The sequence below is a fragment of the Pristiophorus japonicus genome, unplaced genomic scaffold (assembly GCF_044704955.1).
Source record: "Pristiophorus japonicus isolate sPriJap1 unplaced genomic scaffold, sPriJap1.hap1 HAP1_SCAFFOLD_1597, whole genome shotgun sequence".
Taxonomy (NCBI): domain Eukaryota; kingdom Metazoa; phylum Chordata; class Chondrichthyes; family Pristiophoridae; genus Pristiophorus; species Pristiophorus japonicus.
Window position 1 is genome coordinate 31,312 of NW_027251275.1, and position 24,731 is coordinate 56,042.

Consider the following 24,731-nt stretch of genomic DNA (forward strand, 5'->3'; position numbering starts at 1 on the left):
AAGTCAAATCCAGCATCACATTATTAAAACTATGACATGCAAAAGGGAATTCCTATATGTTTGACACTAGTTTTGGCCATTGCAACATTGAGATTTTTCAGCTAGTTAATACTATCTTAATGTATGTTTGGCCCCAAGTTTTGAATACTGGTTTGGTTCCAAGACAAGCATTAACAATTCCTAAAGCTAGGATTATTCCACTTTCTTCAGACATGAAAACAGTCAAACTATTTAACTCAACCATTTTATTACTTTATTTATAATCTGTCCAACATCTTTCAAGGGTTCAATCTGGACCTGGATTGTTGGACACCTCAATAAAATCCAAATATTGTTGTACCACTGCCCTTCTGGTGTTCGTCTGTTCATTTATAGAACTGTATTGGTATATCACTTAGCAACTACAGAGTTTCTTCTTTAGGGGAAAGAAAAGGCAAAAAATTAAACAAAGCAGCAATCCCAAACAAGACTCACTTAATAATCCCATTTAAAAGAAATCTATGCACAAGTTGTGAATGAATACTACGTAAAGACATAGTATCTTTTATTTAAGTGCAAACTCACTTGAAATGTCTACTTTAATGTTTCAATTAAAAGAATACAGTGCTATGCACATTTTGTTAAGATCACCTTGCTGACGTGATTAGTAAACGGCTGCATGCTTCTATGGTACTTTCTTGACTGAAATTATAACTTACTGTTGCACTCATATGCAAACTTTATAACCTTGAATAGAATATACAGAAAATACATTCATAGTGTCCAAATGCACTGAAGCAGCATTTCAGTGACAGCTGATTGGCACTAGTGTGACAATATTGAAGAACACAGAGCTTCTCCCGTGCAAGTTAGGCCACATAAATCTGGAACGCAAAACAGTGTCACATCATCAGCTCACGGAGTCGAGTATGTGCCTCTAGGCAAATAAACCACTTCAATGTGAAGTAGCTTCATAGGTTTCAATAGTGGTTTTAGAATATTCTTTGCAACCATGTAGTGCTGAGCCTACTGTTAACCACTCTCTGCAGTGCTGGTCTCCCAAACATTTCAACAAACAAGAGGTTTATATGGTGTTGTAAAGCAGCTGGCAACTGCTAATAGTACTTGAAAAATGAAGTCCCCTGGATGCTGCATATACTTAGTACAACTGCTCCAGGTAAGTTCCCACACTCTGCAGAAACAAAAACACATTTTCAACTCAACTCATTAAAACATTCTTTGTCTGAACCATGGCAAGCTACTGTTATATTTTACAAACAAATCTAAAACTTATATCCAAAATTAAATGATTGGGAGGTAACTGCAAAGGTTTCACACGATGTTCAATCTCAACCACTGGATTAGCAATTATCAAATACCATCTACTCACCAAAATGTGGTAAAATAGTATAAAGCACTGAATATTTTATATTTTGTTTATCTTATAATACTGTCCATTTAAAACAGCAGTTGCTTACCCATTATTGATAATTGCTTCTAAGATAATAGCCAAATATTTAACTGGCTGGTATAATTGCATCATGATGGGATGATTGAAAATTAACATAAGGAGTACAATCACTGAACAAAAACTATTTTGATAAAAAAAAATAGTAAAACCATTTCTGTCATGGTGGCTTTAAAAAGGCATTAAAGAAATTTATGTTGGGGGGGGGGGGGGGGAGAAAGTTTGATACATTTTCTCACCACCAGTCTTACATTTGATGATTAAAATGGCAAACCAATTGAAGTGCCAAAGGTCATGAGCTGGTGAAACCAACAAAACACACTGCCATTTCAGGTATTGAGAAACAGTTGAATGTTTTTCTATTTTCTCTGAGAAAGGAAGAAAAGTCAGTGACAACTGAAGCAAGTTGTTCAGAAACCTTCCAGCAACCACTATGAATTATTTATTTATTAAATTAAAAAAAAAATTTTTATAAAAAGGTTTAATTGCATACAATCACAAAACAAAAAAAACACAAGTCAGTCTTGGAAAAAGCACACTTTGATTGTAGCTTCTTTGTATCCAACAATCACAGGAGGAGAGGGGAATTTAAAACACTAGCAACTTTGCCCAATGGTACACAGCTTATAAACTATAATGGCAAATGCTTTGGTCCACCACATCGTTACTCTACCACCAAAACTAAATTCTACTGGAGCAGGAGAATATTGGTTCAGATTTTCTGACAGAAATAATGGTGAGGCTATCAACACTCACCGTTATTATGGAGTAAATCGGACAGCAACTTCAGGATTGCACATGCGCAATTAAATGTGGAAATCCAGAAGTTGTGCTCCTCCACAGACCGCGCTGCAACAGTCCTTGGCACTGAAATCCATACAAGGCCTTGAAGGTGCAGTATTTACCCATTAGATACCCACTAAAAACACCAGAAAAAAAAAGTTACGGCTGGTGCATGCAGGTCAATTGAATTTTTAACGGCCTGGTCAGTCATAATTACTGACAAACAACCTCTCTCGCCTAGTGTGGAGTCTCATTCCTTCAGAATTTAATTAGTGGAGATTTTCAAAAAATAACTAAAATAAAATGTTTAAGAAATTCAAAACTGTGTGTCTCTTACCTCGCTCACTTAATCCTATCTTTCTTTCCCAATCTTTATTTTGCTTTCTGTACATGACAAATCTAATTTACAATTCCTGGCTTATACATTCTGGTTTAGACACAGCGTCTGTGAGGATTCTTCAATCTGATTGGTTAAACAGCCTTGCTGTTTCTTGACCTGTTTGCACATGCCATAGATCCGTTGGAGAGGGCGCCGTGTTGGAAATGATCTCAATAGCACAAGTTGCCACTCAAAATCTCGGCAAATGTTTGTGGGCAGTTGTCAGCGTGATGAATGGCGAGTGCTGTTCTCTTGCTGACCGCAAAATCCGGGCCATTTGTTTTTCAGCAGTGGCAGAAAGAGACTTATTGAAGTGAAGAAACAATTAACAATTCTTACCTTAGCTACTTTTCCAGTATACCCTGGAACTGAAGATAGATGAAAGCCTTGTTCCCGTAGTTGTCGTAACTGATCTTTCATAGCCTTAATGTTTCTAGAACAAATATTTCAATACTATATTTCAAACTCTCTGGAACATATCAGTGGCCAACAGTTTCAGAAGTTTTGCACTTTAAAAAAAAAATGTATGAAATACAAAATGATTCCCGACTCAAATGGATAACTTGTCATCTTCCCCTTTCATGAACACTGGCATCACAATTTGGGGAGGGACGATAACTACTATACTTTTGGTGCACAATACAATTAGGTGGAAATTGGCTGAAGTGGACTTAACTTGCTAGTTAGTCTGTTAGATGAATAGAGCAGAGAGGCAGCAAATCAGCAGCAAGCAATGCAACAAATGCCATGTATGTCATTGCTACTATGCAACAAACTCTACGATATAAATGGAGCCCAGATGATTACGAGGTAAAGTTTCACAACAGTCTTATACACCCCATCAGCTATCTGCAATTCAATGGGAACTTGGACAAAATGAGTTTGCAATTTTTCTTGGTCAACTTGAGCAGGTAAACTATTGGGCCAAAAGTCATGGTCTCTACGGGCGTGTACGATGTGCGCACGCACCCGGAGGCCCCGCAAGTACCGGTTCTCGGCGCCCGATGGGCATGCGCCGAAATCCAGCACTTGCAAACTGTCAAAATTTCTTGACAGTTCCAATACATTCCCAGGTGGAATTTGGGCAATTTGCCCAATGAACGTCCTTCAAACTCTTACACCCGGTAAAAGCATAGTAGCAACCTGGCACGGCCTGGTTTTACCAGCATATGAGTTTTAAAATAGAATAAAATGTTAATAACTTTTATATTTAAAAACCCTGTCCATTAAGGGAAATTTTATTTTTACCCCCATTAAATCATTTAAAAATCAAAAAAAGTGTCAAACATTAAATTCAATTAATTTTAAATATGTGAAGTGTTTTTCTTATTTAAAGTGTGCGCGCTTTTGGTGGTATTCTCATTCATAGAAATGGTGATCTCCAGACAGACAGAACTCACCATTACTGTGAATGGGGATACGCCATTTTCATTGGTTGATCCAGCCCACATGATCCCAGGCTGCAGATATGCTCCTGGATTACGTGGGCCTTTACGCAGCTAGGCCTCGGAGCGCAAGTCTATGTTCCTCCGGAACCGGCAGGTATTTTTGTATTTTTTTTCCCCCCAGTCATGGGCATCCGCCCACAGAAAGCCTTCGACTGAAATTTTTGGCCCATGTTTTTATACAAAAAAATCCAATAAAATTTTTCTTCAATATGCCCCAAAAATTAAGTTTAAACATTTATTGAGGTGAAATAGGTTTTAACTTACTGATCTTCTACATGAGTTGCATTATTCTTTGTATCTGCAGATAGCTCTGGCCACCATCGTTTAAGGATAGCTCGGAGCCAGTTTAAACCAACAATCAGATATCTGAAATACATCAAGTGAAACTGTGATATACATGTTGTACTACAGCACATTATATCTCAACAATCAAATGCAAATCAATGATAAAATGTTTTTGCTGTGATGGCAACAAGATGGTGTTGAGTCCGAGCTTTCCAATTGGTCCGATGCAGACATACTGGGCAGCATGGGTCAGCCCACACTGCGATAAGTGTATGCACTAGGTCCGTGCAGCAGAGCAGGTCTCCAGTCGTCCTGATTAACCCTTGCCACTGGATAAAGGCTTAGATCTGTCAAGCCCTTGTGGTGGCTGATGTGCAACGGTCACCACATGTTTAAAAATATCCATGCACAGGCATCTTCTACCCTTGGAGTTCAGGATTGGAATATTGGGTCCTTCATTGAAACATCTGCGAACTCATCCCTTTTGGTGTGGCAGCAAGTCATCCTCATTCGAGGGACCGCCGATGATGGTGACGACTGGGTGAAATGCATTTCACTGACCACTGAGCTTACATGGGGTAGCTATCAAAAAAAACACATTTCTTCACTTCCCACAACAAGAATGTACCAGCAGCCAACTGATTCGATCCTGGCACAAACTGGTGAGTTTATAAACTCCATGTCTATCGGTAAAGATCATGAGATTTAGATGTTCTACCAACTTAAAGCTCAGCCTCACTCTTGGGTTCAACAAGGAATCCCTACCCATCACCCCTATCCTTCAGACATTAGTCTGAACTCATCCTCAGCTGAGGCCATGTCCAACAGCCTCAATCCAAACTCAGCTCTTGGTACCTACCCCAGTCTAATGCAGACATCACACTACTACTGTGCACATCACCCCAGCTTCATACTCAGTCCATGAGTAAAACTGCAAGAGAGCCACCAGTGTTTCTTACACAACTTTGTTCAAATTCAGGTGAATTTCAGTTATACTGTATTTAGTACCTAGTTTATATCCAATAAAGTGAGGTGGTAGCAAAGAGTCAACAAAATTGTTGGAGAGAGATTTTTTTTCTTTTAAAAACTATTACACCTGGGATTTTAAAATCATGACCAATTAAAATTTCTGCTCAGTCGGAGTTGCAGACCTTCTATACAACCAGTGAATTCTGCTCCTTGATTAAGCTGGTTTTCCCCATTCTCTACCCAGATATGGAACATATCATGCAACATTCAACAGGCCCAGTCTAGTACTACCAAGCTTTATTCTGTTACACAAATGTAGAGCAGTGATGACTAAATTTCTCAAATTGCCACGAAGCAGTATATAATGGAAAACATTTCCCCCCTAAATATCTGGCCCCTATGCACAGTGCTGTAATTTCAGTTATACTTACTCTTCAAACCTGCTTCTTAATAACTCTTGCACTAATGGCAATAGGTCAACACAACAACCTATCGATATGCTTTGCTTTTCTTCCTCCAGACTACAAGCAAAAACAAAGAATTAAAAATTCAGACAACACTACTAACATTTACTCTAGATGGGAAAAACTAAAAGTTAATGCAATTATTAATGTTGGCATATGGAACTTGATTAATTCAGCTTCTGAAAGGTGTTCATGTTTAGTTCATTCAATATGAGAAAGGAACAAAGGAACAGGAGTAGGCCACTGAACCTCAAGCCTGTTTTGTCATTCAATGAGATCATGGCTGATCTGCGACCCAACTCCAAGTACCTGCCTTTGGCCCATAATCGCTCAATAACTTTGCTTAACAAAAAGATCAATTTCCTATTTTAAAATAACAATTGACGTGTGAAAGTTTCAAACTTTTACCACACGTTGCATGTAGAAGTATTTCCTAATTTCACTCCCGATTTTTTCACATTATGCCTCCTAGTCCTAGAATCCACAACCGACAGAAATAGTTTCCTTTGTTCCCCTTAATTTCTTAAACTTTGATCTGATCACCCCTTAACCGTCTAAATATGAAGGGGAGAATTCACTAACAGCCAGCCTTGGGATGTTTATAATATTGCCAGTGTAAACATCCCATTGCAATCTTTGCAAGAGAATGTTGGTGCACGAAAAATGTAAACTTGTGCGCATTGGCTGAAGGATGGTGCTTTTGACCCGAGACTACCAAATAAGGCAAGGCTACTTCCAGTTTGATAAAGAAAGAATAATGTTTAAATATAAATGTTTTCCTTTGTTCAAGCAGCACGAGAAGGGATGTATGCTTATGCCCGCGTGCTCTGTGACTATACTCTGCTTGTAAATTGCTTTTTATGCTGAAGTTAAAGAATAAAATTATTTTAACCACAAGACTGAATTTGTTACTACTCAAGTGAGTGACAGAAGATTGGTTTAACACAATTACCTCTTTGTGAGCACTGGTAGACAATCTGCAACAACAGCAATGTCCTGTATCCTGCAGGTGATAGAAAGATTCAACATCAAATACAAAATACAAGCATTAAGGCAAGTTACTGAAAAGTAATTGTGCACAACAAACAAATGGAAGATTTCCATCTTTGCAGCACTGATGATGCTCTCTTCAAATCATATATTGTATTAAAGGCTAATGGCATGATTATGTCTTATTATTTATAAATTCATACTGGCTTACAGGAAACCAGATAGAGCATGATTCTAAAGATCAATAAAGCATGATGCAAGAGTATTACCTGACCAGGTAAGCTACCAGCTCACTTGCACTTTTTTGCCAGAATGTCAGGGCCACATTGAGTCTTAGGTTTCTACCAAATAGCACTTGTGTCATAGTAGTATGATCCTTGGAAATCTGTGGCATCAATAGAATCAAATATCAATATTCTGAGTTGGCAGAAAAAGCAGTAACTTTTATATTAAATACTACTTTGATTTCCACAGCTCACATTCTCTTCAATTCTTGCCCTCTTTCCATTCCTTTTAAGGTTAGAAATACATTTTGAAATTAGGAGACATGCTTATGAGCATTTCTATGATCACTTTTAATGGAAGCATGAAAATAAATGGGTTAATACCTCTGCTAAATTAGTGAAGAGGGACAATAAATGACATTTTAAGGGCTTGCCACTAATACTACCAAGTGTTTAAAAAAAATCTTTATTGCTTTGAAGCTGTGGTGATTAACTACTGTTGGAACCAGCTGCCGATTTATATTGGAGCGATGCTACAAGGAGTGATTCTGCATTATTACGCTTGACTGCCAGTACAACTCGAACATAAACAGCCAGTTAAAATCTACAGGCGCCGTCATGCCCAACGGCAGCAAACAAAAAAAAACAGCAATTGCCAACTGTACAGTCAGATGAAATGCTCAATTAAAAAAAAAGAGGCTGGTCTCTGCCTCCAGAGTTGTCCATACAAACCACCAGCTTGGTTGAGTCTCCATGCCACTGCAAGCAGTGGAACTCTATTCACTTTATAGTGCTCCAGTCACCTTTAAGTGCAGCATTGCTAAGTAAATGGCATTAAGTTGAATGTACAAAGACAGTGCAAAACATACTGCAAACTGAAGGAAATTCACAGATTAGCATGACAATAGCTATTCACCACTTCTTTCCTTAGTTTAGAATAGGGAATAGCAAATACTTAAAGTATCTTGTGCAGAAAAATACCTAGCATTAAAGCAAACAGTATTAAAAAAACCTGAATTAGGTGCTCTGGAAGACTCAGTTGGTAAATGCACTGCATGTCGTAGACTCAGACCAGAAAATACCAGGTTTGAACACTGTTCCATGCTAAGTTAGTTGATCCCAGCAGCATCACCAGGCACACACACTATGGTTGGCTTTCCAGGTTGGAGAAACATTCAATGGGGAAAGGGTTGGTCACTGCCGGTGATCCCTGTTCAGAAATGTGGGTGTGGTTACTGGATAAGAACAGGATCAGGTGTCGTTGGTGATTCACTGAATTCCACAAGAATACTGACAACACACAGCTCTACCTCACCACCTTTCTCAACACCTTCACTGCCGTTGATTTGTCATGCTGCTTGTCCGACATTCAGTATTGGAGGAGCAGAAATTTCCATTAAATATTGGAAAGACCAAAGCCATCGTCTTCAGTGCCCACCACAAACTCTGTTCTCTTGCCATCGACTCCATACCCACTCCCTGGCCATTTACTGAGGCTGAACTAGACAGATGGAAGCTCCGCTCAGGGTCAGACTCCATTTCCTCTCCATCACCAAGACCATTTCAAAGTCTATAATATTCCCCATCAACTTCCTCTGCCTCAGCCAGAGGCTGCTGAAACCCCCATCCATGCCTTTGTTAGCTAGACTAGACTATTCCAATGGTGTGAATTTAGCCAACCTTCCTCCTTCCATAAACCTCAGTTCATTCAAAAGTTTGCAGCCCGTATCCTAACTCGCACCAAGTCTCGTGCTTGCTGATCTATATTAGCAATGCCTTGAATTTAAAATTCTCAGTCATGTTCAAATCCCTCCAAGTCTTCACTCCTCCCCATTTCTAATCTCCTCCAGCGTACAACACTTCAAGATCTCTGCGCTTCTCCAATTCTAGTCCCTTGGACATTCCAAATTCCTATTGCCCCACCATTGGCAGCATACCCTCAGCTGCTTAGGACCCAAGTTCTGGAATTCCCTCTCTAAACTGCTCCACGCTTCTCCCAAGATGTTCCTTAAAATTTACCTCTTTGACCAAGCCTTTGGTCACCTGTCCCAATATATGTGGGCTGGTGTCAAATTCTGTTTGCTAACGCTCCTGTAAAGCGGCTTGAGACATCTTACGATGTTAACGGCCATATTATAAATGTCAGTTGTTGTACATATTGAATTCCAAGATAATGTTTACTGTTGATGCCCTTCAATGTAAAATGGCTATTTGAATTAAGTATCGGAAGTCTGTTGGTGCATTTGGAACCATACCTTTGTATGAATATCCCCTTATGACAGTTGACGAGAAACCTAGAGGATTTAAAATTTAAAAAGCCATAATCATAGTACTGCAATATGGGTGCAGAAAGAGGCCTGCGGTTGCGTGTACCCAAATCTTTGAATGTGGCAAGACAAGTTGTGAAAGATGTTAAAAAGCACAGTATCCATGGCTTTATAAACCTAAGCATAGGGTGCAAAAGCAAGGAAGTTAAGCTGAATCTTTATAATTCATTGGTTAGGCCCCAATTGCAAGTATGTTTAATTCTGGGTGCCACATTTTAGAAAGGTGCAGGGGAGATTTACGACACTGGTACCAGGGATGCAGAACTTCAGTTAGGTGGAGAGACTGGAGAAGCAAGGGTCGAATTCCTCAAAGCAGAGAAGGTTAAGAGGAGATTTGATAGAAGTGTTCAAAATCTTGAATGAATCTTTAAATAAGGAGAAACTGTTTCCAGTGGCTAAAGGGTCAGTAACCAGGGGACACAGATGATGATCTGGAATGCACTGTCTGAAAGGGTGGTGGAAGCAGATTCAATAATAACGTTCAAAAGGGAATTGGATAAATATTTGGGAGGAAAAATTTGCAGGGCTTTGGGGAAAGGGACTAATTGGATACCTCTTTTAAAGAGCTAGCACAGGCACAATGGGCCAAATGCCCTCCTTTTGTGCTGCATCAGAAATTGATTCTAGGAATGTAACCCATTTCATGTCGTCAAGTGATTAGTTCTAAAAAGTATCAGATTTTCTGTTTCAGGAGTGATCCCCCGCACACACATTTTTTTCAATTTCAATGGGAACCATCAAGAGTCTAAGAAAAATTGTGATGAAATAGAATGGATATATCCCCACCTGCGCAAAATAATCAGCATATGTCACAGAAGCACCATCAGTCTGTGAAGCAGGAGAATTGTTAGAGTTCTGCTGTGAGCTGCGATTGTCATTACATAATTTAGGTACAGTCCCTGAACAGACTACTTCGTTTTCTTTATTTGCCATGTCACAGCACCAAGATTTGGGATGTTGCTTTTTGTTGTCCACGTTGCTTTGGACTCGACGTCTAGTCTTTTTAGAGCACGTCGCTTTGGATGTTTTCTGCAATGTTTTCTCCGTTGGTCCAGTAGATGATCTGTGGAGACAAATCCAGCAGTCATAGGCTTATCTGCTACCAGGAAGATCACATTATGCCCCTTGCCAAACTACAGGTAAGCATGTTCACTAGAAATACACCAAAATTGCACTGCAGTTGTTCCCATTGTAGTCCTTTGTTATTTAGAACTACAAAAGGAACAGAGAGCTCACAATTCACCATCCCATCTCATGAAACTAAAGCAAAACTGGAAGATCTAAAGGGGACAGTACTACATTAGGCATGATGGACACGCCTTTGGGTGTATATAAATTTTCTTCATATTGTTTGGGAATCTGAGAATTCAAAGCAATAAACTTTCCCATTAAGTTTAGATCCAACAGTCGAGATGAAATATGTAATAATAATGACAAAGTTAAATTGGTTTATTTATGTTTCATTACACTTAGAAAGACAAACTTCAATGTTACCAACTTGCTATTCAACTGTTTAGTATATAGCATTTATTTCTCCCTCCATCACCCAAATCTGGTAAATAATCTGTAGGCCAGAGGTTGCATGAAAGCAGTTGATAATTTTATTGGGGAATAATGAAGTGGAGGAGAGCATGCAATAGCACCAGTGTCACTGGGTTTCATTTGCAATGTTACAATGTAGTTTGTGTCTAAGACAACATCAGAAACTAGTGCAATGCAGTGAGGAATGATGATCATGCATCACCACACAACATTTAAGCCAGCAATTACTTGCAAATAGATTAGTTTTTCCAGCAAGTTTAAAAAAAGAATGGCCATCACTTCAGCATCCGACCCAACTTTTCAACATGTCACACGGGAAACTAGCTTACTCAACTAGAGCAGGGATTCTCAACCTTTTTGCTTCTGAGTTTTCCCCTCCCCCCACCCCACTCCGGTGTTATAAAAAATTCCATGGACTGCCTGTAACACAACACAAGCATTTTTATAACCGCTAAGGGAAGGGAGGGAAGCAGCAGAGGCAGCTCAATGGATAGTCTCAATCTTAGTGACAAAGAAGTCCATAAGCTCCTCACACTTGTTAGAGGTGAGGGTGGAGGAGACAGGGGAGAGGGGTTCAAGACTTGAGTGAATGGTTGAGCCCAAAAGACTACTTTCATTCATGCAACAGAGAGAAGGAAACTATTGTCGACACTTGTTTTTCTTTTTGATGTATTATTCGGGTAAACATTTACCTCATGTCTCTGCTCTTTTTCGCTGTTTTATCGCTTCCTCCTTCCCATTGATTCAGTTTGACACACATTGAATGAATTAATCAGTGCTGAAATCTCCTTGCTGGCTTGCACAATTTGCTCATTTGAAATGTCCAAACGAGGTATCAGAGGTCAGACTGACTCCCTGTATTCACTTGGCTTTCTACCTGCTGGTGCCGGGTCGTCTTGTCTTGTGTGGGTGCTGTGGGGGGCTGGGCGCCAGTTTCAGATAGCCGTCTTTTATTTATTGTTAGAGAACTCCATTCCATATGCTGTTGTCGCTCGTGTTCTTAACCGTGCAGCCATTACATCATATCGGACTAAGTGAGGAGCTAGGCTGCTGCTGCTCCTCGTCGGACCTGGGCACCTCCCGCTCTCACTCTCTCCCGTCCTCGAACGCACAGGCTCTGGATACACATCGTGTTCTCCAATTCTGAGACCATGAACCAGACACGTTGTATCCCTGGACAGGAGAACGACCCAGCGTCAGAAAGCAGCTCCTTGGCCAGGTGGAACCTTTATGTGGGCTTGTTCTTGCTCAGCTACTTGCAACTTTGGCGATCCTTTTAAAATCCTCTTGCAACTCCGGTTGAGAACCCCTGTACTAGAGCACACAAGTGAGCTCTACTAACCATATTAACAGACTGGGGTGATTATATACCTCCTTGCTTTTTGGTGAACTGGGTGGTAGCGAGTTGACTTTTTTAAAAAAAATTTAGCGTTGGGAGGCCCATCCAATATGTTTTCTGGTCTCAACTTGGGTGACGTGCTTCCAATACATAATTAAAATATATTTAAGATCGGGGTTCCAAGAGGGATTTACTATCCCAAGGCAAATTTGGTCTTCCACTGGGTGGATCGAAATGTACTTGATATCTAGGGGGTAGGCACCAAGCAGTGAGACTGAGGGGATTGCTGGGGGTCAACTCCATAAAAGGGAAATACAGCTTTTCCAATTATTTTTGTGAAGCCAGGATGATTTTGCCTCCCCGCCCCACAAAAAACTTCCCTGACAATTCTTCCATTGCACCTTTCTCCCAGGATTGCCTCCCCTGACCAATGTCAATTCCAACATGGTTCTGCAGAGGAACCAGCAGTTTTCCAACTCCAAATCACCAAGCTATCCGTCAGTACTTGTCCAGCTCTGGCAGCTCACTGCTATTAAAATGAGGCCCAACCACGAAAACAGATTGGGCCACAAGCCATGTCATCAGGCAGGTGTAGTGGGCGCTCTGCCCACCCAATTTACACCATATTCAAAAATCACCCTCTAGATATCAAGTACCCTTCATTAAAAAGATTGCTCTTTAAAGTAAAATTATGGATAGTGCAATTTTGGTAGCCCAACAATCTAGACAATGGTTGACATGTACACAAGTTAAATTAAGTACTGGTCTTACCTTTTAATCTCAGGAGTTGCCTCTTTACATTCCGAGAGTCTAACCTGGTATTAAAAACAGACATGAATTGCTACATTTCAGACAATAACTTCCTTAGATAAGTTTTTAGCTGCATGAAGAGCTGGACAATCCAGCTTATTGGAAAAAATATTCCTAATAATTTTGCAAATATTTCTATCCCCAGCCTATCATTTTCATTCATGAAACATACAAAGCAAGTCTGCTGTATATCTCTGTAAATTATCTGGATGTGACCAATTTTCATAGGCTGCAGTTAGTCTGAAGCCTGTGGTTATCATCATTATGACCATGACTGACTGAGCACAAGAATTTCTTACAGGAAAAAAAATGTCATGCTGCTAACTTTAGCAATCATAAAATTCTGAACTTATTGTTTGACAGAGAGGGCATTAATGCCTGGCAAAAATGCAAATTGAGTATGACCTCAACTCTCATTTCAATGGTTAATTCACCATTTACAGTTGTCATTAAAAACTGTAGAAAGGATTTATATTTTGGAATATTTTTACATGGCATTTTCCAAGGACAGGCCTCCATTTATCTGGAACTTTGGAAATCTTTGAAATTTTAAAAGAATTAATGCAATACTTCAGCAACTGCATAACAGAACAAATAGCGTGGAGGATTCCAACACCGTGGTGGCCTGGATTAAGTTAGGAAAAGCACAATTTATTTTTAAACTTAATGAATTAAAAGGGTTTAATACATTGTTGAGCATTTTAAATATATAACATTATCTCTTAACTACTGGGTTTTGCAGCTAGAATATTCATAAAATAGCAATTAGGCAACTGAATGTGTGCATGTGTTAAATATTTTAGAATGGAACCACTAAGATATGCAGCCAACATGTTCAATAAAGTTTGAGAACATTATTTGAATATAGGCCATATGCTACATATGCCTGTCCACACTTTACATCAATGTATAAAGATCCTCAGAAAAAGGGAGTAAAACTGGGTTTCGCCCAGTTTGGGGGCAACAAGCGAGCTGGGGCAAGACTTCCTGCACCTGGCGTGGAACTTCTTGCACCCACCCAGGCCACAAAATTCAGGTTATTACCCCTCAAAAAGGAGGTGGAGCGCAATGGCATGCGCTCCACTTCCTGTTGGGTGGTGTCCAGAGCACTACATGGGTGGGATCAGCAGCCCTTAAAGGGGAGGGTGGCTGCTAACTCTGCAGGGCCTTTGATGGCGCCCACTGGACCACCAGGGCTGCGTAGTGCCGTGGCCGCAGCACGGCACCCAGACGGAATGTCGGGCTATACAATCGCAGACGGAGCACAGGCCGGCCGGTAAGTTGGTCGAAGAAAAAAAAAATGGTGGCTTGTTGCACACCTCCTTTAACTTCCGGGAGCGAAGGTTGGCCGGGTTCGCGACCCGCAAGGCTGGCGCTGGCATCGCCGGAGGTGCAGAAAGGGGTCAGTGCGCATGGCAATGTCATCGCCGGAGGTGCAGCAGCCCAGTGCACTACTAGCAGGGTGCGGCGCAACTGTATTCGCATCTCCGCTAGCTCCTGCGCAATTTTGCGGGAGCCAATAGCGCGTGACGCGGGCCCCCCACCCCCCCATAGGAGGTGCAAAACAGGGCAATTTCAGCCCCAAAGTTTTTTCAATCTTCACAATGCAAGTGTTGCTATTTAATCTGAAGAGATGAATAGGAAAGACTAACTAGATGATGTTGCCGCCAATCAAAGTTTTGTAAACTTATGTAATTAGCTCGATCTCATACATTCAATCCAGTTACTTTAGACAAACATATCCTTACAAAGCACTATGCACCAGATGAACTGCAAATATACACTGCCTCATTACATCGACATCCCAAAGTGTTTCACATATAATTAATTTCTTTAACGTGCTACTTAGCAAGCAACTGTGACCATCATTCTGCATACAGCAAGATTTCATAAACATAAATTGAGATTCACGACCAGTTAGCGGGTGTTTGGTAATGTGGGCTGAGGGAAGAATATTGGGCACAACACCAAAATGTCCTGCTCTTCCAATAAACAGGATGTTTAGCATTCACTTGAAGAGGCAGATGGATTTAATGTGTCACCTGAAGGATGGAATTTCTGATAATACATCTGCACTAGAGTAGTGCAAGAGCTCAAGTCTTAGAGTAGGGCTTAAACCAAGTTTAAATACATCCAAAGCCATCAAACATTGTAATTAAATCCATTACTAAACAGATCACTAGTCTTCACTCCCTCCGACAGATGAGATAGATAACTATCAGTTTGTCAATGTTATGCTTTCTGGCAGATTGCTCAGTGAACAGCAACCCAGGGACATCTTACTCTAGATTATTGCTCCCTAAGCAAGCACTCTACTCAGAGTTCTGACACAGCAAGCGAGCTCCATGTGGGCAGAGGAAACATTTCAAGGACACCCTCAAAGCCTCCTTGATAAAGTGCAACATCCCCACCGGCACCTGGGAATCCCTGGCCCAAGACCACCCAAAGCGGAAGAAGAGCATCAGGGAGGACGCTGAGCACCAAGTGTCTCGTCACCAAGGGCATACGGAAATCAAGCTCAAACAGCAGAAGGATCCCCATCCACCCTTTCCGTCAACCACTGTCTGCCCCACCTGTGACAGACTAATTCCCCACATTAAATTGTACAGCCACCTGAGATTTCACTTGGTAAAATACAAAGCTATAGTTCTCCACTGCAGATATGCCTCAATCTCATCTATGCTCTAAAAAGTGGGACTTTTTACACTTTTAAAATGCAGTATTTATTTGCACCATAGTAAATTGGGTCAAAAGTTTTAAATCATGAGTTTAACATACAAAATTAAGCAAATCCCTCTTTTTATATAAAGTGTACACTGCAACGAGTAAGTGACTAGGAACATGAATGAATTCAACCCATGAAATCAGCTTAGAGCACAGATAATACCCCAATTTCACAATTAATTAAATATACACACACACACAAAGAAAAAAAAACTAATTTTAAATCTGGAGGGTGTGAAAAGACTATTTTCTGTCAGTGTTCCACACCTCCCCAACCCAAAGATCAACTGCAACCAAAAAGGAAAGGCAACCAAATCATCTTCATCCATCAATGTCACTTCATGGAAATAGGTACAGCCTGGGGAAATTCATTCCATTTCCCCCCTCCCCAATACACAAAAGCACCCAACAGCACAGCTGTGTTTTGGAACATAGTGGAATGGAAGAAATCAAATTAATGCCCTCTACTTCAACTACCTTGGTGGTTCAGGATACTGCCAGAATTAGGTCATTGTATTAAGGGTTCCATAGTATGGTGAGAGTTTCAATTTTTAAAACAAAAACATTCTACTGTGTTTGCTTTGTACTTGAGCATAATAGCAAAAGAATGCATTGTACATGCAGCAATAGACAAATAATCAATTGTATGATCAGGTAAATACATATAGTAGTAATTTCAAGGCTGAACACATTTAAAATGTGTTTTGCTCAATTCAAATAATTGCCATGTTTCAGGATTTTTGATCATTAAAATAATTTATAAATAAGTCATGTTTAAGTACTGTGTTTAAACACTTAGACAAAAGGCTTATTTGCAGTTGGGCCAGGCATTGGAGATGTATATTAAAAGCTGATCAGCCAGTTTGTGGCCTGTCAAAGTTCAGTCTATTTCACAATATTTTCTTTGAACCTGCATTCTGGGACGTGGGGAGAAGGAGGTACCTGGTTTTACTGACAAGCTTACGGGCGAATCACTCAATGGGAAATTGATACTCTTACCATATTATGGAACCCTTAATACAATGATCTAATTTTCTGGCAGTATCCTGAACCAAGGCAGTTGAAGTAGAGCGCATTAGTTTGATTTCTTCCATTCCACTATGTTCTAGAGGGACGGACAAAGGGACACTCAGGCAGTCAATTTGACTGCTAGGTCAGGAGTGGAAGCCTGGACTAGAAATGGGAAACTCATTCATTTCAAGTCTAGAGCCAGTCGGAAAGAGAATGCCCAAGAAAATTGAGAGATATTATTTTCCTTATTCACAATGAGGATCCTGTAGTTAGTTAAAATCGGAGAAATTTGATAATACAGTTTCTATATACATTCACTTACTGCTTGCAACATAAAGCTACTTAACAATTTGGATCTGCCTCTGACTCTCAAAAATGTTTCAAAGTTACCTGCAGAAAGACTGAAGTGCAACCAATTGACACGCTAAATGGGGCCCTATTGTTAGAGTTGCAGATTACACCATCACAATAATATATTGAGCAGTATCCGTAAACTCCCAAACGCAAGTGACCAGCACTGTTACACCAGATGTTATCTAAGGCAGACATCATACCATTGAGGGATTTGTTCATAACCATACATAAAATGAATTATTTTCTAAACTGTAAAACTCTGCTGGGAACTATAGACAAAACTCTAACCCACTCTATTTTTGAGACAGTGTGGAAGACGGCTGAAAGTTAAATAATTGAAGTTTCAGGATCATGTTCACAAGTAGAGCTACAATCTATCACCTCCACCAAACCAGTGGGATTGATAAGTACACCGATGGCTGAATGGAATACACAATGCTGTAAATTTCTGTAAACCTCCTTGCGCAAGCATTAGCCTCACTGTGCCCAGGTAATGATGCTGACCCGTTAGAAGCCATTAAAGAAAGATGCTTGTTGTTTCTAGATATCCAGTGAAATTAAGATTCATGCAAAGCATTTCTGAAACATATCAAGGGGACATTTCGACCCACCTCACACCAGATGGTTCTCTTAGCATAGAGGTATCAAGATCGACAATTATCCAGGAACAGGAGTAGACCAATTCAGCCACTCAAGCCTGTATCGCCATTCAATTTGATTATGGCTGATCTGTATGTCAACTCATTTATCCACCTTTCCTCCATTTCCCTCAATACCTTTACCCAACAAAAATGTATCTATCTCAATTTTGAAATTTTCAAATGATCTAGTTTCAACACTTTTTTTTTGTTTGAGGGAGTGTGTTCCAGATTTCCACTATTGTGTGTGAAGTGATTCTTGACATCACCCCTGAACAACCTAGCTTTAATTTTAATGTTGTGACCCTTGTTCTGGACTCTCCCATCAGAGGAAATAGTTTCTCTATCTACCCTATCAAATCCTTTAATCTTAAAAACCTCAATTAGATCACTCCTTAAATCTTCTTTACTCAAAAAGGAATACAAGCCAAGTCTATGCAACCTGTCCTCATAATTTAACCCCGGTATCATTCTGGCGAATCTGCCCTCCAAAATACCCATCCCAAAGTGTGGTGCCCAGAGTGAATGTAGTACTCCAGATGTGGTCTAACCAGAGCTTTATACAATTGTAGTGTAACTTACACCCATTTGTAATCCAGCCCCCTTGAGCTAAATTCTAACATTAGATTAGCCTTTTTAATTTGCATCTGTCCATTAGTTTTTAATGATTGCAGTACATGGAGCCCTAAATCTCTCTGCTCCTCCAGTTACTAGCTTTTTGCCATTTAGAAAATTCTCTGATCCATCTTATTTAGGTCCAAAGTGGATGACCTCCCACCTGCCTGCAATGAATGCCATCTGCTAGTTTTGCTCACTTACTGAACCCATCAATGTCCATTTGTAACTATCTGCTCCCATCTACACTACTTACTGTACCACCCAACATAGTGCCATCAGAAAACTTGGCTCTCTATTCCTTCATCCAAGTAATTGATAAATAGTGAAAAGCTGTGGCCCCAGTACCAATCACTGTGGGACAGCATTAGTCACATCCCACCAATTGGAATACAAACTCATTATCTCTACTTTGTCTCCTACCTCCTAACCAATTCCCTGAACAGAAAAGGTTGTTTCCAATTCCATATGCATTCATTTTTGCTAACAGTTGCTTGTGTGGAACCTTTCTGGAAGTCCATCAAGTAACATTCATAGACACTCCCTTATCTAGCATGTTAGTAACCTCCTCAAAACATTCAACTAGGTTAGACAGACATGAATTACCCGTTGAAAATCCATGCTGGCTCTGATCAGTTCATTTGTCCAAACGCTCAGTTACATTGTCTCCACTAACAGATTCCAGTAACTTCCCACGACAAAGGTTAGACTACTAGGTCTATAATTTTTGTGTTTCTCTCACCCTTCAATAATGGAGACATTGGACAATTGCCAATCCAAGGGGACAATTTCTGAATCAAGAGTTTTGGAAGATCATGACTAAAGCATCTGCAATTTCCTCACCCACTTCATACCCTGGGGTAGAAACTATCAGATCTGTCAATCTTCAGTCTCATTATTTTCTCCATTATTATTTTACTTATTAAATCTAGTAAGTTCCTCCTCTTGATTTAATTTGAGTTTTCCTCATGTCTCTGGTACTTTATCCTCTGCCTCTACTTTGAAGGCCAAAGATCTAATTCACTAAACCTCAAGTCGAAGACACTTTTGCAATCTACAGTTTGAACGTGGTCCTTTCTCTCCAAGTCCTTTCTCTATTCAGGCACCACTTCAGAATTAGCATGGTCTCAGAAGAACTGGGGAGATCATGCAAGTGCAGAAAGCCTTAAGGAAATGTAAAGTTGCCAGCTTGTGTCAGAAATAAAGCAGTGCTCAAGACAAGGGCTTATGGAGGGTGATGCCACAACACATTGCTAGTCTATACATACTGTAGACTGGCAAGATGGGGTTCTCACTTGCACTTCCTAGAGACTAGGAGACTAATAGGAAGGTCACTTTTGAAAATCTGCAAAATGGCTGGTACAAAAACTGAAGCCGCAGAAGACTTGGGGCAGTTTCCCTGCCCTTTCAGTCAGGAACCTATGACAGGGCTTGAAGAAATGAAAAGCAAAGACAAAAGTCTGAAAATAGAATAATGAACAGCAGGAACCATTATTTTTACCTGTTCTGAACAATGATGAGTGGCTTGGGGTACTGAACAAGGAGAAGAAATGTTATCTGATGCACTTCTTGCAGAGGCACGTGCCCCCAATAAGCTACAATGACCCCAGTGAATAAAAATAAATAAAGCATTTTCACAATACACTAATAGTACTTATTTTAGAATATGGCTATATAAATATTTTCTGCTCACCTTTTTCATAGTCTCATTGTAATCAGGATGCATCCTTTTACCAAGTTGCCTTTTTTCAATGAGCTCATCCTCCACAGCAAAGAATAATATACCTTGCCTGACATTTTGATGTCTAGATGCCATAATCACTTGCAGTCCTAGGTTAGAAACAGATAATAGTTACTATTTACTCATTTTTCTTTTTATTAATTCTCAGACAATGCAACAGAGTTAGGTATCAACCCACTCAGCCCACTTGCTCTTCCCAAATCAATTCTCCTCAACCTTCCCCATCAGCATGGTCCCAGATTTCAAGATACTCAGCTTCTTACAACCGACAAACTGCTTTGAGTTGGAGTCTTTCTGACCCCAAATAGTATGAACTACAGTAGCTAGACCCATTATCATTCATTGGTCAGCAGCATTCTATCCTTACAATAGATTATGTAATAAGAGAGAGACCCTTCTAGACCATAACAGAATTCAACTTACATTTCTATAACATTCCTTGTATAGGAAAATTATCTGAACACTGCAGAAGGCAAAGAATAGTTGGACACCAAGCAGGAGAGAAGAGGAAGAGACATTCAAAATAATTCAGGCAGTTTTTGAAGGTAGGCAAGCAGGTGCAAGGCAAAAAAAATTCTGAAACAGCATTCTAGGGGGCAGACCACAGTGGTTGGAGGAATACCAAAGGTGGTAGAGGAAGTAAACTGGAAACAAAGAGTAATTCAATGTCGAAGGAGAGGGCACAAATGGAAGTGCACAGCTCGAGGAAATAGCCACGGTGTGATGGGGCAAAGTGATGGAGGGATCTGAATACAAAGGTGAGGATCTTAAAATCAACTCGGAGCCATATTCAGATCAGCAGAGAAAGGAGAACATAATGGGAGCAGGAGTAGGTCATTCGACCCCTCGAGCCTGCTCCGCCATTCAAGATCATGGCTGATCTTCCACCTCAACTCCACTTTCCTGCACTATCCCCATATCATCCAAAAATCTACTGATCTTGGGTCTTGAATATAGTCAACGACTGAGCCTCCACAGCCCTCTGGGGTAGAGAATTCCAAAGATTCACCACCCTCTGAAGAAATTGCTCCTCATCTTGGTCCTAAATGGCTGACCCCTCATTCTGAGACTGTGACCCCTGGTTCTGGACCCAGCCAGGGAAAACATCCTCCCTGCATTTGCCCTGTAAGAAATCTGTGTGTTTCAATGAGATCACCTCTCATTCTTCTAAACGCTAGAGAATATGGGCCTAGTCTACTCACTCAATCTCATTAAGACAATCCCCCATCCCAGGAATCAGTCTGGTGAACCTTCGTTGTACTCTCCTTATGACAAGTATATCCTTCCTTAGGCAAGGAGACCAAAACTGCACACAATATTCCAGGTGTGGTCTCAGCAGCCCTATATAATTGCAGCAAGACATCTTTACTCTTCTATTCAAATCCTCTTGTAAAAGGCCAACATACTTTCTTAATTTCTGGCTGTACCTGCATGTTAACTTTGTGATTCGTGTACAAGGCCACCCAGGTCTCTCGGAACACCAATATGTGCAGGACTTTACAGAAAAGTAGGTAGGAAAGTTGTAGTTTGTGACATTTGGAGCCAGGGATTTGCAGCAAGGAGAACATTCGAGAAGTCAAGCCCGAGGTCCTAAAGGAGTGGATGCTTACACATTCACAAGGATAAATTGGGCTGATATTTATACCAAGCACATTTTATAAAATTCCTTTCATCACAAAATGCTTCCAGACTCAAGTCTCAAACTTCTACTCAGCACATACCCTGAACTTTGCCATTTCCAGGCCACATACTTTGCAGCTCCCAGATTCATAAAGGCCTGTCCTATTACTTTGCTACTCCCAGTTACAAGGTAAATGGAAACCAACTCCACCCCATCACAATTTCCACTCAGGCCTACCATGCTCATGTTCTCAATTTCCCATCTGTTCTGTTCCCCAAGGTCCTGGACTACACATAAGCAACAGCATGAAGATTTAAATTAAGAATTAACAACCATTTTAATTTACAAACTAAATGATGAATTATTTTGGAATCAAATACATACCGAATCTTTAAACAGAGACTATTGAATAAGTAGATGCTCCCCAATTAAACACTGTTGGGCTTCAGACTGCATATTAAAAAGCATCACTTGGGGCTTCCTCATTGGAAAACAATGTTGTTGTTACTTCAGAAACCACTGACAATTGCAACCATCTCTTTGTTTGCATGTACCAGTAGTTTGAGATCATAACTTGGTACTTCCTGGTTTTGATATTTACCATTAAGAGGCACAGGACACAACATTAATAGTTTGCTATATTCACCAATATACTGAGACACCATGTCAGCAAAGATTAAACCCAGAAGAATATTTTCCTTTCAATCAGATTTTTACTTTAATAAAATCATGCCTGAAACAACTAATTTTAGGCATGACAAGATGTGGCACTCCACTTTGAGGGAAAGATTGAATACTGCATTATGTAAAGTTAACCCTTATATTTTAATGTTTGCACCTTAACTACTTCAAACTCGTATTTCAATGATTGAAATAACATGCATCTTATATCTATAGAAAGATGGTAAAAATCCCATATTTAAAAATAATTGAAATATTTCAGTCACCGTAAAGCAGCAGTCTTAACTATGATTACATATTCAAAATATTTCTAAATAGTTTTGATTTCTGGGGCAAGTTCAATTAAAATCAAAATGTAAGTATTACTTCAAATCTTTGAGGGCACATTGTACATATGAGAAAGATAAATTTGAGGTCGCTATAACATTGTGGTTTACTAATTCTAATTATAAGGATACTCACAACCCTTAAAGAACAGCTGTTGTGCAAGGAAAGATTTGGCTGCTAGGCTTAGGACAACTGCAGGATATCACTGAAATGCATGTCATCATAATATATATATATATTTTATATATAAAATATATTTATATATATTATATATAGTATGGTATGGTACTAGAGTTCAGCTAAATGCACACTATGTAGACCCTGATAAAATAAAGAAATCAGCAAGAATATGCATATTTTTCTAAACAGCATTAAGATAATGACAGATTTTTCTGTCAAAATAAGAGTCAGGCTAATGATATTCACCATTATTTATGCACAAATAGTACAGCAACTTCAGATGATGGGCAGGTGCATGGTTAAACTCAAATGTCCAGAAGTTGCTGTCCGAGTTGCACGGCTCCATTAGCTTTGTGAAAACAGCATCTCGCTGCCTCACCACTGAAATACACCGCTCACCATTGAATGGCATGAAGTTGCTGTATTTGCGCGGTAAATACAAACAATTTGCCACAGACAGTCAAGTCTTGTCCAGAGACTTGAACACATAAGGGCAGAAATCCCAGCGTCCCGGCCCCATACGAAGTTTCTACAGACCCGGGCAGACATCGGAAAAGCCAGTTTTCAGCGTGCAATGCGCATGTGCTGAAAACCAGCTTTTTTGATCTGTCAAGCTGGAGCTTGACAGATCATTCGCAGATCGGGAGCGAGGACATTTGCTTGGGCAAGACTGTGGGAGTTGCGCATATCTTGCCCAGCAAATGTCCTCAAAATTCTTGCGCCTGCCTACTTTTACAGGCGCAAATGTTTGAAGACATATGTAAACAATAAAATTAAATAAACACTTTGTTTAAAAACTCTGCCCACTACAGCAAATTTAAAGCTATAATTAAAAAATTGGATTTTTTTAAAAAATAAGACATTAATAACTAATTTAAATGAATCTTAAATATGTATATATATATTTTTTTTTTAAATTGTGTTTTCGGGGGGTTTCTCATTCATAATGGGAACTCCAACTTACGGAGTTCCCATTATTATGAATGAGAAAATTCTGTACCTTGATTGGCTGCCCAGAGCCTAGCTCACAGACGTCCCAACGTGCATGCGCTGCGATGCGCAGGGAGTGAAGGCCTCGGGATCAGGATCTCGAGCGGGCACAGCAGGAACAGGTAAGTGCGCATTCTTTTTATTTTTTTTCAGTTGTTTGCCCACGGGAATACCTCGACCGGGATTTCTAGGCGGACACCTCCAGTGCAGTACCTGGGGGGTGGGGGGGGGGGAATCCTGTACTGGCAAAGGTGTCATCTTTCAGATGAGACATTAAACGGAGGCTGATCTCATTGCACTATTTTAAGGAATACCTGTACCAAAGAAGTTATTCCTGGTGTACTGGCCAATATTTATTCCTCACAACATCACTAAGCAAGATTATCTGGTCAGTATGACATTGCTGTGTGCGAAAGCTTGCTATGTGCAAATTGGCTGCTGCATTTCCTACATTACAGAGATGACAAATCAAAAGTACTTCATAGGATGTTGCATAGCGCTTTAAAGCCAAAGATAATGAAAGGTGTTATATAATTCTAAATGGTGAACGGGCAAATGCATGGCAGATGCAGTATAGGCCCCAAGTTTCCACATGATTTGCTCCTGATTTTGAGGAGCAACTGGTGTAGAACGGAGTATCTGAGAAATCAGAATTCTCGTCATTTAGTTTGCTCCAGTTCTAGTCAGTTAGAACAGTTTCACTTTGGAACAGAATTTTTTTTTCCAAAAGGGGGCTTGTCCGGCCACTTACGCCTGTTTTCAAAGTTGTCAGTGAAAACTTACTCCAAACTAACTTAGAATGGAGTAAGTGAAGATTTTTGTACGCTCGAAAAAACCTTGTC

The 24,731-nt window shown here is 40.1% G+C and overlaps 1 protein-coding gene across 2 annotated transcripts; it reads right to left on the reverse strand.

The window, feature by feature from the left end:
- Window positions 1-509: 509 nt before the first annotated feature.
- Window positions 510-20,174, reverse strand: katnbl1 (katanin p80 subunit B-like 1). Of its 2 annotated transcripts, XM_070870658.1 has the most exons (9): window positions 20,043-20,174; window positions 12,969-13,012; window positions 10,103-10,379; window positions 7,035-7,150; window positions 6,728-6,778; window positions 5,743-5,832; window positions 4,322-4,423; window positions 2,949-3,042; window positions 510-1,171 (listed from the first exon to the last, which is right to left on the reverse strand). In XM_070870658.1, the coding sequence occupies exons 1-9, from the start codon at window positions 20,163-20,165 to the stop codon at window positions 1,139-1,141; spliced, it is 930 nt and encodes a 309-aa protein (XP_070726759.1). In that variant the 5' UTR covers window positions 20,166-20,174; the 3' UTR covers window positions 510-1,138. The 2 variants fall into 2 exon arrangements, with proteins under 2 accessions (XP_070726759.1, XP_070726760.1); XM_070870659.1 differs by lacking the exon at window positions 4,322-4,423.
- Between the last annotated feature and the right edge of the window lie 4,557 nt (window positions 20,175-24,731).

Coding starts and splice junctions, on each gene's coding strand:
- katnbl1 (XM_070870658.1), bottom strand. CDS start 20,165: ATGGCATCTAGACATCAAAATGTCAGGCAAGGTATATTATTCTTTGCT. Junction 13,013..20,042: donor ACAATGAGACTATGAAAAAG/GTGAGCAGAAAA, acceptor TTTTAATACCAG/GTTAGACTCTCGGAATGTAA. Junction 7,151..10,102: donor ATGCTGATTATTTTGCGCAG/GTGGGGATATAT, acceptor TTGATGCCACAG/ATTTCCAAGGATCATACTAC.